General features: G+C 60.4%; 1 protein-coding gene across 1 annotated transcript in view; it reads left to right on the top strand.

Moving 5' to 3' along the window:
• LOC134292367 (mucin-2-like) overlaps window positions 1-14,956 on the top strand; it is a 58,407-nt gene that overhangs the window by 42,514 nt on the left and 937 nt on the right. The window contains exons 2-4 of the mRNA XM_062957025.1: window positions 4,970-5,582; window positions 9,294-10,320; window positions 12,307-14,711. Coding sequence (XP_062813095.1) covers window positions 4,970-5,582; window positions 9,294-10,320; window positions 12,307-14,711 — 4,045 coding nt within the window. The remainder of the gene's footprint in view (window positions 1-4,969; window positions 5,583-9,293; window positions 10,321-12,306; window positions 14,712-14,956) is intronic.

Below are 14,956 nucleotides of genomic sequence, written 5' to 3'. Positions count from 1 at the left end.
GCACTCCCTACGTCTCATCACACCGAAAGTGCAGCCACCTCTCCGAATGCCACATCCGAGGCCTCGCACACCACCGTGACAGCACTCCCTACGTCTCATCACACCGAAAGTGCAGCCACCTCTCCGAATGCCACATCCGAGGCCACGCACACCACCGTGACAGCACTCCCTACGTCTCATCACACCGAAAGTGCAGCCACCTCTCCGAATGCCACATCCGAGGCCACGCACACCACCGTGACAGCACTCCCTACGTCTCATCACACCGAAAGTGCAGCCACCTCTCCGAATGCCACATCCGAGGCCTCGCACATCAGCGTGACAGCACTCCCTACGTCTCATCACACCGAAAGTGCAGCCACCTCTCCGAATGCCACATCCGAGGCCACGCACACCACCGTGACAGCACTCCCTACGTCTCATCACACCGAAAGTGCAGCCACCTCTCCGAATGCCACATCCGAGGCCTCGCACACCACCGTGACAGCACTCCCTACGTCTCATCACACCGAAAGTGCAGCCACCTCTCCGAATGCCACATCCGAGGCCTCGCACACCACCGTGACAGCACTCCCTACGTCTCATCACACCGAAAGTGCAGCCACCTCTCCGAATGCCACATCCGAGGCCTCGCACACCACCGTGACAGCACTCCCTACGTCTCATCACACCGAAAGTGCAGCCACCTCTCCGAATGCCACATCCGAGGCCTCGCAGACCACCGTGACAGCACTCCCTACGTCTCATCACACCGAAAGTGCAGCCACCTCTCCGAATGCCACATCCGAGGCCTCGCACACCACCGTGACAGCACTCCCTACGTCTCATCACACCGAAAGTGCAGCCACCTCTCCGAATGCCACATCCGAGGCCTCGCACACCACCGTGACAGCACTCCCTACGTCCCATCACACCGAAAGTGCAGCCACCTCTCCCAATGCCACATCCGAGGCCTCGCACACCACCGTGACAGCACTCCCTACGTCTCATCACACCGAAAGTGCAGCCACCTCTCCGAATGCCACATCCGAGGCCACGCACACCACCGTGACAGCACTCCCTACGTCTCATCACACCGAAAGTGCAGCCACCTCTCCTAATGCCACATCCGAGGCCTCGCACACCACCGTGACAGCACTCCCTACATCTCATCACACCGAAAGTGCAGCCACCTCTCCGAATGCCACATCCGAGGCCACGCACACCACCGTGACAGCACTCCCTACGTCCCATCACACCGAAAGTGCAGCCACCTCTCCGAATGCCACATCCGAGGCCTCGCACACCACCGTGACAGCACTCCCTACGTCTCATCACACCGAAAGTGCAGCCACCTCTCCGAATGCCACATCCGAGGCCTCGCACACCACCGTGACAGCACTCCCTACGTCTCATCACACCGAAAGTGCAGCCACCTCTCCTAATGCCACATCCGAGGCCTCGCACACCACCGTGACAGCACTCCCTACGTCTCATCACACCGAAAGTGCAGCCACCTCTCCGAATGCCACATCCGAGGCCTCGCACACCACCGTGACAGCACTCCCTACGTCTCATCACACCGAAAGTGCAGCCACCTCTCCGAATGCCACATCCGAGGCCTCGCACACCACCGTGACAGCACTCCCTACGTCTCATCACACCGAAAGTGCAGCCACCTCTCCGAATGCCACATCCGAGGCCTCGCACACCACCGTGACAGCACTCCCTACGTCTCATCACACCGAAAGTGCAGCCACCTCTCCTAATGCCACATCCGAGGCCTCGCACACCACCGTGACAGCACTCCCTACGTCTCATCACACCGAAAGTGCAGCCACCTCTCCGAATGCCACATCCGAGGCCACGCACACCACCGTGACAGCACTCCCTACGTCCCATCACACCGAAAGTGCAGCCACCTCTCCGAATGCCACATCCGAGGCCTCGCACACCACCGTGACAGCACTCCCTACGTCTCATCACACCGAAAGTGCAGCCACCTCTCCCAATGCCACATCCGAGGCCTCGCACACCACCGTGACAGCACTCCCTACGTCTCATCACACCGAAAGTGCAGCCACCTCTCCGAATGCCACATCCGAGGCCACGCACACCACCGTGACAGCACTCCCTACGTCTCATCACACCGAAAGTGCAGCCACCTCTCCTAATGCCACATCCGAGGCCTCGCACACCACCGTGACAGCACTCCCTACGTCTCATCACACCGAAAGTGCAGCCACCTCTCCAAATGCCACATCCGAGGCCTCGCACACCACCGTCACAGCACTCCCTACGTCTCATCACACCGAAAGTGCAGCCAACTCTCCGAATGCCACATCCGAGGCCTCGCACACCACCGTGACACCACTCCCTACGTCTCATCACACCGAAAGTGCAGCCACCTCTCCGAATGCCACATCCGAGGCCTCGCAGACCACCGTGACAGCACTCCCTACGTCTCATCACACCGAAAGTGCAGCCACCTCTCCGAATGCCACATCCGAGGCCTCGCACACCACCGTGACAGCACTCCCTACGTCTCATCACACCGAAAGTGCAGCCACCTCTCCGAATGCCACATCCGAGGCCTCGCACACCACCGTGACAGCACTCCCTACGTCTCATCACACCGAAAGTGCAGCCACCTCTCCGAATGCCACATCCGAGGCCTCGCACACCACCGTGACAGCACTCCCTACGTCTCATCACACCGAAAGTGCAGCCACCTCTCCGAATGCCACATCCGAGGCCTCGCACACCACCGTGACAGCACTCCCTATGTCTCATCACACCGAAAGTGCAGCCACCTCTCCGAATGCCACATCCGAGGCCTCGCACACCACCGTGACAGCACTCCCTACGTCTCATCACACCGAAAGTGCAGCCACCTCTCCCAATGCCACATCCGAGGCCTCGCACACCACCGTGACAGCACTCCCTACGTCTCATCACACCGAAAGTGCAGCCACCTCTCCGAATGCCACATCCGAGGCCTCGCACACCACCGTGACAGCACACCCTACGTCCCATCACACCGAAAGTGCAGCCACCTCTCCTAATGCCACATCCGAGGCCTCGCACACCACCGTGACAGCACTCCCTACGTCTCATCACACCGAAAGTGCAGCCACCTCTCCGAATGCCACATCCGAGGCCTCGCACACCACCGTGACAGCACTCCCTACGTCTCATCACACCGAAAGTGCAGCCACCTCTCCGAATGCCACATCCGATGCCTCGCACACCACCGTGACAGCACTCCCTACGTCTCATCACACCGAAAGTGCAGCCACCTCTCCGAATGCCACATCCGAGGCCTCGCACACCACCGTGACAGCACTCCCTACGTCTCATCACACCGAAAGTGCAGCCACCTCTCCGAATGCCACATCCGAGGCCTCGCACACCACCGTGACAGCACTCCCTACGTCTCATCACACCGAAAGTGCAGCCACCTCTCCGAATGCCACATCCGAGGCCTCGCACACCACCGTGACAGCACTCCCTACGTCTCATCACACCGAAAGTGCAGCCACCTCTCCGAATGCCACATCCGAGGCCTCGCACACCACCGTGACAGCACTCCCTACGTCTCATCACACCGAAAGTGCAGCCACCTCTCCCAATGCCACATCCGAGGCCTCGCACACCACCGTGACAGCACTCCCTACGTCTCATCACACCGAAAGTGCAGCCACCTCTCCGAATGCCACATCCGAGGCCTCGCACACCACCGTGACAGCACTCCCTACGTCTCATCACACCGAAAGTGCAGCCACCTCTCCGAATGCCACATCCGAGGCCTCGCACACCACCGTGACAGCACTCTCTACGTCCCATCACACCGAAAGTGCAGCCACCTCTCCGAATGCCACATCCGAGGCCTCGCACACCACCGTGACAGCACTCTCTACGTCCCATCACACCGAAAGTGCAGCCACCTCTCCGAATGCCACATCCGAGGCCTCGCACACCACCGTGACAGCACTCTCTACGTCTCATCACACCGAAAGTGCAGCCACCTCTCCGAATGCCACATCCGAGGCCTCGCACACCACCGTGACAGCACTCCCTACGTCTCATCACACCGAAAGTGCAGCCACCTCTCCGAATGCCACATCCGAGGCCACGCACACCACCGTGACAGCACTCCCTACGTCTCATCACACCGAAAGTGCAGCCACCTCTCCTAATGCCACATCCGAGGCCTCGCACACCACCGTGACAGCACTCCCTACGTCTCATCACACCGAAAGTGCAGCCACCTCTCCGAATGCCACATCCGAGGCCACGCACACCACCGTGACAGCACTCCCTACGTCTCATCACACCGAAAGTGCAGCCACCTCTCCGAATGCCACATCCGAGGCCTCGCACACCACCGTGACAGCACTCTCTACGTCCCATCACACCGAAAGTGCAGCCACCTCTCCGAATGCCACATCCGAGGCCTCGCACACCACCGTGACAGCACTCTCTACGTCTCATCACACCGAAAGTGCAGCCACCTCTCCGAATGCCACATCCGAGGCCTCGCACACCACCGTGACAGCACTCCCTACGTCTCATCACACCGAAAGTGCAGCCACCTCTCCGAATGCCACATCCGAGGCCACGCACACCACCGTGACAGCACTCCCTACGTCTCATCACACCGAAAGTGCAGCCACCTCTCCTAATGCCACATCCGAGGCCTCGCACACCACCGTGACAGCACTCCCTACGTCTCATCACACCGAAAGTGCAGCCACCTCTCCGAATGCCACATCCGAGGCCTCGCACACCACCGTGACAGCACTCCCTACGTCTCATCACACCGAAAGTGCAGCCACCTCCCCGAATGCCACATCCGAGGCCTCGCACACCACCGTGACAGCACTCCCTAGGTCTCATCACACCGAAAGTGCAGCCACCTCTCCGAATGCCACATCCGAGGCCTCGCACACCACCGTGACAGCACTCCCTACGTCTCATCACACCGAAAGTGCAGCCACCTCTCCGAATGCCACATCCGAGGCCTCGCACACCACCGTGACAGCACTCCCTACGTCTCATCACACCGAAAGTGCAGCCACCTCCCCGAATGCCACATCCGAGGCCTCGCACACCACCGTGACAGCACTCCCTACGTCTCATCACACCGAAAGTGCAGCCACCTCCCCGAATGCCACATCCGAGGCCTCGCACACCACCGTGACAGCACTCCCTACCTCCCATCACACCGAAAGTGCAGCCACCTCTCCTAATGCCACATCCGAGGCCTCGCACATCAGCGTGACAGCACTCCCTACGTCTCATCACACCGAAAGTGCAGCCACCTCCCCGAATGCCACATCCGAGGCCTCGCACACCACCGTGACAGCACTCCCTACGTCTCATCACACCGAAAGTGCAGCCACCTCTCCAAATGCCACATCCGAGGCCTCGCACATCAGCGTGACAGCACTCCCTACGTCTCATCACACCGAAAGTGCAGCCACCTCTCCGAATGCCACATCCGAGGCCTCGCACATCACGGTGACAGCACTCCCTACGTCTCATCACACCGAAAGTGCAGCCACCTCTCCGAATGCCACATCCGAGGCCTCGCACACCACCGTGACAGCACTCCCTACGTCTCATCACACCGAAAGTGCAGCCACCTCTCCGAATGCCACATCCGAGGCCTCGCACACCACCGTGACAGCACTCTCTACTTCTCATCACACCGAAAGTGCAGCCACCTCTCCGAATGCCACATCCGAGGCCTCGCACACCACCGTGACAGCACTCCCTACGTCTCATCACACCGAAAGTGCAGCCACCTCTCCGAATGCCACATCCGAGGCCTCGCACACCACCGTGACAGCACTCTCTACGTCTCATCACACCGAAAGTGCAGCCACCTCTCCCAATGCCACATCCGAGGCCTCGCACACCACCGTGACAGCACTCCCTACGTCTCATCACACCGAAAGTGCAGCCACCTCTCCGAATGCCACATCCGAGGCCACGCACACCACCGTGACAGCACTCCCTACGTCTCATCACACCGAAAGTGCAGCCACCTCTCCTAATGCCACATCCGAGGCCTCGCACACCACCGTGACAGCACTCCCTACGTCTCATCACACCGAAAGTGCAGCCACCTCCCCGAATGCCACATCCGAGGCCTCGCACACCACCGTGACAGCACTCCCTAGGTCTCATCACACCGAAAGTGCAGCCACCTCTCCGAATGCCACATCCGAGGCCTCGCACACCACCGTGACAGCACTACCTACGTCTCATCACACCGAAAGTGCAGCCACCTCTCCGAATGCCACATCCGAGGCCTCGCACACCACCGTGACAGCACTCCCTACGTCTCATCACACCGAAAGTGCAGCCACCTCTCCGAATGCCACATCCGAGGCCTCGCACACCACCGTGACAGCACTCCCTACGTCTCATCACACCGAAAGTGCAGCCACCTCTCCGAATGCCACATCCGAGGCCTCGCACACCACCGTGACAGCACTCCCTACGTCTCATCACACCGAAAGTGCAGCCACCTCTCCGAATGCCACATCCGAGGCCTCGCACACCACCGTGACAGCACTCCCTACGTCTCATCACACCGAAAGTGCAGCCACCTCCCCGAATGCCACATCCGAGGCCTCGCACACCACCGTGACAGCACTCCCTAGGTCTCATCACACCGAAAGTGCAGCCACCTCTCCGAATGCCACATCCGAGGCCTCGCACACCACCGTGACAGCACTCCCTACGTCTCATCACACCGAAAGTGCAGCCACCTCTCCGAATGCCACATCCGAGGCCTCGCACACCACCGTGACAGCACTCCCTACGTCTCATCACACCGAAAGTGCAGCCACCTCTCCGAATGCCACATCCGAGGCCTCGCACACCACCGTGACAGCACTACCTACGTCTCATCACACCGAAAGTGCAGCCACCTCTCCGAATGCCACATCCGAGGCCTCGCACACCACCGTGACAGCACTCCCTATGTCTCATCACACCGAAAGTGCAGCCACCTCCCCGAATGCCACATCCGAGGCCTCGCACACCACCGTGACAGCACTCCCTAGGTCTCATCACACCGAAAGTGCAGCCACCTCTCCGAATGCCACATCCGAGGCCTCGCACACCACCGTGACAGCACTCCCTACGTCTCATCACACCGAAAGTGCAGCCACCTCTCCGAATGCCACATCCGAGGCCTCGCACACCACCGTGACAGCACTCCCTACGTCTCATCACACCGAAAGTGCAGCCACCTCCCCGAATGCCACATCCGAGGCCTCGCACACCACCGTGACAGCACTCCCTACGTCTCATCACACCGAAAGTGCAGCCACCTCTCCGAATGCCACATCCGAGGCCTCGCACACCACCGTGACAGCACTCCCTACGTCTCATCACACCGAAAGTGCAGCCACCTCTCCGAATGCCACATCCGAGGCCTCGCACACCACCGTGACAGCACTCCCTACGTCTCATCACACCGAAAGTGCAGCCACCTCTCCGAATGCCACATCCGAGGCCTCGCACACCACCGTGACAGCACTCCCTACGTCCCATCACACCGAAAGTGCAGCCACCTCCCCGAATGCCACATCCGAGGCCTCGCACACCACCGTGACAGCACTCCCTACGTCTCATCACACCGAAAGTGCAGCCACCTCCCCGAATGCCACATCCGAGGCCTCGCACACCACCGTGACAGCACTCCCTACGTCTCATCACACCGAAAGTGCAGCCACCTCTCCGAATGCCACATCCGAGGCCTCGCACACCACCGTGACAGCACTCCCTACGTCTCATCTCACCGAAAGTGCAGCCACCTCTCCGAATGCCACATCCGAGGCCTCGCACACCACCGTGACAGCACTCCCTACGTCTCATCACACCGAAAGTGCAGCCACCTCCCCGAATGCCACATCCGAGGCCTCGCACACCACCGTGACAGCACTCCCTAGGTCTCATCACACCGAAAGTGCAGCCACCTCTCCGAATGCCACATCCGAGGCCTCGCACACCACCGTGACAGCACTCCCTACGTCTCATCACACCGAAAGTGCAGCCACCTCCCCGAATGCCACATCCGAGGCCTCGCACACCACCGTGACAGCACTCCCTAGGTCTCATCACACCGAAAGTGCAGCCACCTCTCCGAATGCCACATCCGAGGCCTCGCACACCACCGTGACAGCACTCCCTACGTCTCATCACACCGAAAGTGCAGCCACCTCTCCGAATGCCACATCCGAGGCCTCGCACACCACCGTGACAGCACTCCCTACGTCTCATCACACCGAAAGTGCAGCCACCTCTCCGAATGCCACATCCGAGGCCTCGCACACCACCGTGACAGCACTCCCTACGTCTCATCACACCGAAAGTGCAGCCACCTCCCCGAATGCCACATCCGAGGCCTCGCACACCACCGTGACAGCACTCCCTACGTCTCATCACACCGAAAGTGCAGCCACCTCTCCGAATGCCACATCCGAGGCCTCGCACACCACCGTGACAGCACTCCCTACGTCTCATCACACCGAAAGTGCAGCCACCTCCCCGAATGCCACATCCGAGGCCTCGCACACCACCGTGACAGCACTCCCTACGTCTCATCACACCGAAAGTGCAGCCACCTCTCCGAATGCCACATCCGAGGCCTCGCACACCACCGTGACAGCACTCCCTACGTCTCATCACACCGAAAGTGCAGCCACCTCCCCGAATGCCACATCCGAGGCCTCGCACACCACCGTGACAGCACTCCCTACGTCTCATCACACCGAAAGTGCAGCCACCTCCCCGAATGCCACATCCGAGGCCTCGCACACCACCGTGACAGCACTCCCTACCTCCCATCACACCGAAAGTGCAGCCACCTCTCCTAATGCCACATCCGAGGCCTCGCACACCACCGTGACAGCACTCCCTACGTCTCATCACACCGAAAGTGCAGCCACCTCCCCGAATGCCACATCCGAGGCCTCGCACACCACCGTCACAGCACTCCCTACGTCTCATCACACCGAAAGTGCAGCCACCTCTCCGAATGCCACATCCGAGGCCTCGCACACCACCGTCACAGCACTCCCTACGTCTCATCACACCGAAAGTGCAGCCACCTCTCCGAATGCCACATCCGAGGCCTCGCACACCACCGTGACAGCACTCCCTACGTCTCATCACACCGAAAGTGCAGCCACCTCCCCTAATGCCACATCCGAGGCCTCGCACACCACCGTGACAGCACTCCCTACGTCTCATCACACCGAAAGTGCAGCCACCTCTCCGAATGCCACATCCGAGGCCTCGCACACCACCGTGACAGCACTCCCTACGTCTCATCACACCGAAAGTGCAGCCACCTCTCCGAATGCCACATCCGAGGCCTTGCACACCACCGTGACAGCACTCCCTACGTCTCATCACACCGAAAGTGCAGCCACCTCCCCGAATGCCACATCCGAGGCCTCGCACACCACCGTGACACCACTCCCTACGTCTCATCACACCGAAAGTGCAGCCACCTCTCCAAATGCCACATCCGAGGCCTCGCACACCACCGTGACAGCACTCCCTACGTCTCATCACACCGAAAGTGCAGCCACCTCCCCGAATGCCACATCCGAGGCCTCGCACACCACCGTGACACCACTCCCTACGTCTCATCACACCGAAAGTGCAGCCACCTCCCCGAATGCCACATCCGAGGCCTCGCACACCACCGTGACAGCACTCCCTACGTCTCATCACACCGAAAGTGCAGCCACCTCTCCGAATGCCACATCCGAGGCCTCGCACACCACCGTGACAGCACTCCCTACGTCTCATCACACCGAAAGTGCAGCCACCTCCCCGAATGCCACATCCGAGGCCTCGCACACCACCGTGACACCACTCCCTACGTCTCATCACACCGAAAGTGCAGCCACCTCTCCAAATGCCACATCCGAGGCCTCGCACACCACCGTGACAGCACTCCCTACCTCCCATCACACCGAAAGTGCAGCCACCTCTCCAAATGCCACATCCGAGGCCTCGCACACCACCGTGACACCACTCCCTACGTCTCATCACACCGAAAGTGCAGCCACCTCTCCGAATGCCACATCCGAGGCCTCGCACACCACTGTGACAGCACTCCCTACGTCTCATCACACCGAAAGTGCAGCCACCTCCCCGAATGCCACATCTGAGGCCTCGCACACCACCGTGACACCACTCCCTACGTCTCATCACACCGAAAGTGCAGCCACCTCTCCGAATGCCACATCCGAGGCCTCGCACACCACCGTGACACCACTCCCTACGTCTCATCACACCGAAAGTGCAGCCACCTCCCCGAATGCCACATCCGAGGCCTCGCACACCACCGTGACACCACTCCCTACGTCTCATCACACCGAAAGTGCAGCCACCTCCCCGAATGCCACATCCGAGGCCTCGCACACCACCGTGACACCACTCCCTACGTCTCATCACACCGAAAGTGCAGCCACCTCTCCGAATGCCACATCCGAGGCCTCGCACACCACCGTGACACCACTCCCTACGTCTCATCACACCGAAAGTGCAGCCACCTCCCCGAATGCCACATCCGAGGCCTCGCACACCACCGTGACACCACTCCCTACGTCTCATCACACCGAAAGTGCAGCCACCTCTCCGAATGCCACATCCGAGGCCTCGCACACCACCGTGACACCACTCCCTACGTCTCATCACACCGAAAGTGCAGCCACCTCCCCGAATGCCACATCCGAGGCCTCGCACACCACCGTGACACCACTCCCTACGTCTCATCAAACCGAAAGTGCAGCCACCTCTCCGAATGCCACATCCGAGGCCTCGCACACCACCGTGACAGCACTCCCTACCTCCCATCACACCGAAAGTGCAGCCACCTCTCCAAATGCCACATCCGAGGCCTCGCACACCACCGTGACACCACTCCCTACGTCTCATCACACCGAAAGTGCAGCCACCTCTCCGAATGCCACATCCGAGGCCTCGCACACCACCGTGACACCACTCCCTACGTCTCATCACACCGAAAGTGCAGCCACCTCCCCGAATGCCACATCCGAGGCCTCGCACACCACCGTGACAGCACTCCCTACGTCTCATCACACCGAAAGTGCAGCCACCTCCCCGAATGCCACATCCGAGGCCTCGCACACCACCGTGACAGCACTCCCTACCTCCCATCACACCGAAAGTGCAGCCACCTCTCCTAATGCCACATCCGAGGCCTCGCACACCACCGTGACAGCACTCCCTACTTCTCATCACACCGAAAGTGCAGCCACCTCCCCGAATGCCACATCCGAGGCCTCGCACACCACCGTGACAGCACTCCCTACGTCTCATCACACCGAAAGTGCAGCCACCTCTCCGAATGCCACATCCGAGGCCTCGCACACCACCGTCACAGCACTCCCTACGTCTCATCACACCGAAAGTGCAGCCACCTCTCCGAATGCCACATCCGAGGCCTCGCACACCACCGTGACAGCACTCCCTACGTCTCATCACACCGAAAGTGCAGCCACCTCTCCGAATGCCACATCCAAGGCCTCGCACACCACCGTCACAGCACTCCCTACGTCTCATCACACCGAAAGTGCAGCCACCTCTCCTAATGCCACATCCGAGGCCTCGCACACCACCGTGACAGCACTCCCTACGTCTCATCACACCGAAAGTGCAGCCACCTCTCCGAATGCCACATCCGAGGCCTCGGACACCACCGTGACAGCACTCCCTACGTCCCATCACACCGAAAGTGCAGCCACCTCTCCGAATGCCACATCCGAGGCCTCGCACACCACCGTGACAGCACTCCCTACGTCTCATCACACCGAAAGTGCAGCCACCTCTCCGAATGCCACATCCGAGGCCTCGCACACCACCGTGACAGCACTCCCTACGTCTCATCACACCGAAAGTGCAGCCACCTCTCCGAATGCCACATCCGAGGCCTCGGACACCACCGTGACAGCACTCCCTACGTCCCATCACACCGAAAGTGCAGCCACCTCTCCTAATGCCACATCCAAGGCCTCGCACACCACCGTCACAGCACTCCCTACGTCTCATCACACCGAAAGTGCAGCCACCTCTCCGAATGCCACATCCGAGGCCTCGCACACCACCGTCACAGCACTCCCTACGTCTCATCACACCGAAAGTGCAGCCACCTCTCCGAATGCCACATCCGAGGCCTCGCACACCACCGTGACAGCACTCCCTACGTCTCATCACACCGAAAGTGCAGCCACCTCTCCGAATGCCACATCCAAGGCCTCGCACACCACCGTGACACCACTCCCTACGTCTCATCACACCGAAAGTGCAGCCACCTCTCCCAATGCCACATCCGAGGCCTCGCACACCACCGTGACAGCACTCCCTACGTCTCATCACACCGAAAGTGCAGCCACCTCTCCCAATGCCACATCCGAGGCCTCGCACACCACCGTGACAGCACTCCCTACGTCTCATCACACCGAAAGTGCAGCCACCTCCCCGAATGCCACATCCGAGGCCTCGCACACCACCGTGACACCACTCCCTATGTCTCATCACACCGAAAGTGCAGCAACCTCTCCGAATGCCACATCCGAGGCCTCGCACATCAGCGTGACAGCACTCCCTACGTCTCATCACACCGAAAGTGCAGCCACCTCTCCGAATGCCACATCCGAGGCCTCGCACACCACCGTGACAGCACTCCCTACGTCTCATCACACCGAAAGTGCAGCCACCTCTCTGAATGCCACATCCGAGGCCTCGCACACCACGGTGACAGCACTCCCTACGTCTCATCACACCGAAAGTGCAGTCACCTCTCCGAATGCCACATCCGAGGCCTCGCACACCACGGTGACAGCACTCCCTACGTCTCATCACACCGAAAGTGCAGCCACCTCTCCGAATGCCACATCCGAGGCCTCGCACACCACCGTGACAGCACTCCCTACGTCTCATCACACCGAAAGTGCAGCCACCTCTCCGAATGCCACATCCGAGGCCTCGCACACCACCGTGACAGCACTCTCTACGTCCCATCACACCGAAAGTGCAGCCACCTCTCCGAATGCCACATCCGAGGCCTCGCACACCACCGTGACAGCACTCCCTACGTCTCATCACACCGAAAGTGCAGCCACCTCTCCGAATGCCACATCCGAGGCCTCGCACACCACCGTGACACCACTCCCTACGTCTCATCACACCGAAAGTGCAGCCACCTCCCCGAATGCCACATCTGAGGCCTCGCACACCACCGTGACACCACTCCCTACGTCTCATCAAACCGAAAGTGCAGCCACCTCTCCGAATGCCACATCCGAGGCCTCGCACACCACCGTGACAGCACTCCCTACCTCCCATCACACCGAAAGTGCAGCCACCTCTCCAAATGCCACATCCGAGGCCTCGCACACCACCGTGACACCACTCCCTACGTCTCATCACACCGAAAGTGCAGCCACCTCTCCGAATGCCACATCCGAGGCCTCGCACACCACCGTGACACCACTCCCTACGTCTCATCACACCGAAAGTGCAGCCACCTCCCCGAATGCCACATCCGAGGCCTCGCACACCACCGTGACAGCACTCCCTACGTCTCATCACACCGAAAGTGCAGCCACCTCTCCGAATGCCACATCCGAGGCCTCGCACACCACCGTCACAGCACTCCCTACGTCTCATCACACCGAAAGTGCAGCCACCTCTCCGAATGCCACATCCGAGGCCTCGCACACCACCGTGACAGCACTCCCTACGTCTCATCACACCGAAAGTGCAGCCACCTCTCCGAATGCCACATCCGAGGCCTCGCACATCAGCGTGACAGCACTCCCTACGTCTCATCACACCGAAAGTGCAGCCACCTCTCCGAATGCCACATCCGAGGCCTCGCACACCACGGTGACAGCACTCCCTACGTCTCATCACACCGAAAGTGCAGTCACCTCTCCGAATGCCACATCCGAGGCCTCGCACACCACGGTGACAGCACTCCCTACGTCTCATCACACCGAAAGTGCAGCCACCTCTCCGAATGCCACATCCGAGGCCTCGCACACCACCGTGACAGCACTCCCTACGTCTCATCACACTGAAAGTGCAGCCACCTCTCCGAATGCCACATCCGAGGCCTCGCACACCACCGTGACAGCACTCCCTACGTCTCGTCACACCGAAAGTGCAGCCACCTCTCCGAATGCCACATCCGAGGCCTCGCACACCACCGTGACAGCACTCCCTACGTCTCATCACACCGAAAGTGCAGCCACCTCTCCTAATGCCACATCCGAGGCCTCGCACACCACCGTGACAGCACTCCCTACGTCTCATCACACCGAAAGTGCAGCCACCTCTCCGAATGCCACATCCGAGGCCTCGCACACCACCGTGACAGCACTCTCTACGTCCCATCACACCGAAAGTGCAGCCACCTCTCCGAATGCCACATCCGAGGCCTCGCACACCACCGTGACAGCACTCCCTACGTCTCATCACACCGAAAGTGCAGCCACCTCTCCGAATGCCACATCCGAGGCCTCGCACACCACCGTGACAGCACTCCCTACGTCTCATCACACCGAAAGTGCAGCCACCTCCCCGAATGCCACATCCGAGGCCTCGCACACCACCGTGACAGCACTCCCTACGTCTCATCACACCGAAAGTGCAGCCACCTCTCCGAATGCCACATCCGAGGCCTCGCACACCACCGTGACAGCACTCCCTACGTCTCATCACACCGAAAGTGCAGCCACCTCTCCGAATGCCACATCCGAGGCCTCGCACACCACCGTGACAGCACTCCCTACGTCTCATCACACCGAAAGTGCAGTCACCTCTCCGAATGCCACATCCGAGGCCTCGCACACCACGGTGACAGCACTCCCTACGTCTCATCACACCGAAAGTGCAGCCACCTCTCCGAATGCCA

Source organism: Anolis carolinensis, chromosome 6 (genome assembly GCF_035594765.1).
Source record: "Anolis carolinensis isolate JA03-04 chromosome 6, rAnoCar3.1.pri, whole genome shotgun sequence".
In the NCBI taxonomy this organism is placed as follows: domain Eukaryota; kingdom Metazoa; phylum Chordata; class Lepidosauria; order Squamata; family Dactyloidae; genus Anolis; species Anolis carolinensis.
Note: the sequence above shows the minus strand (reverse complement) of the source record. Positions and strands in the feature narration are given on the sequence as shown.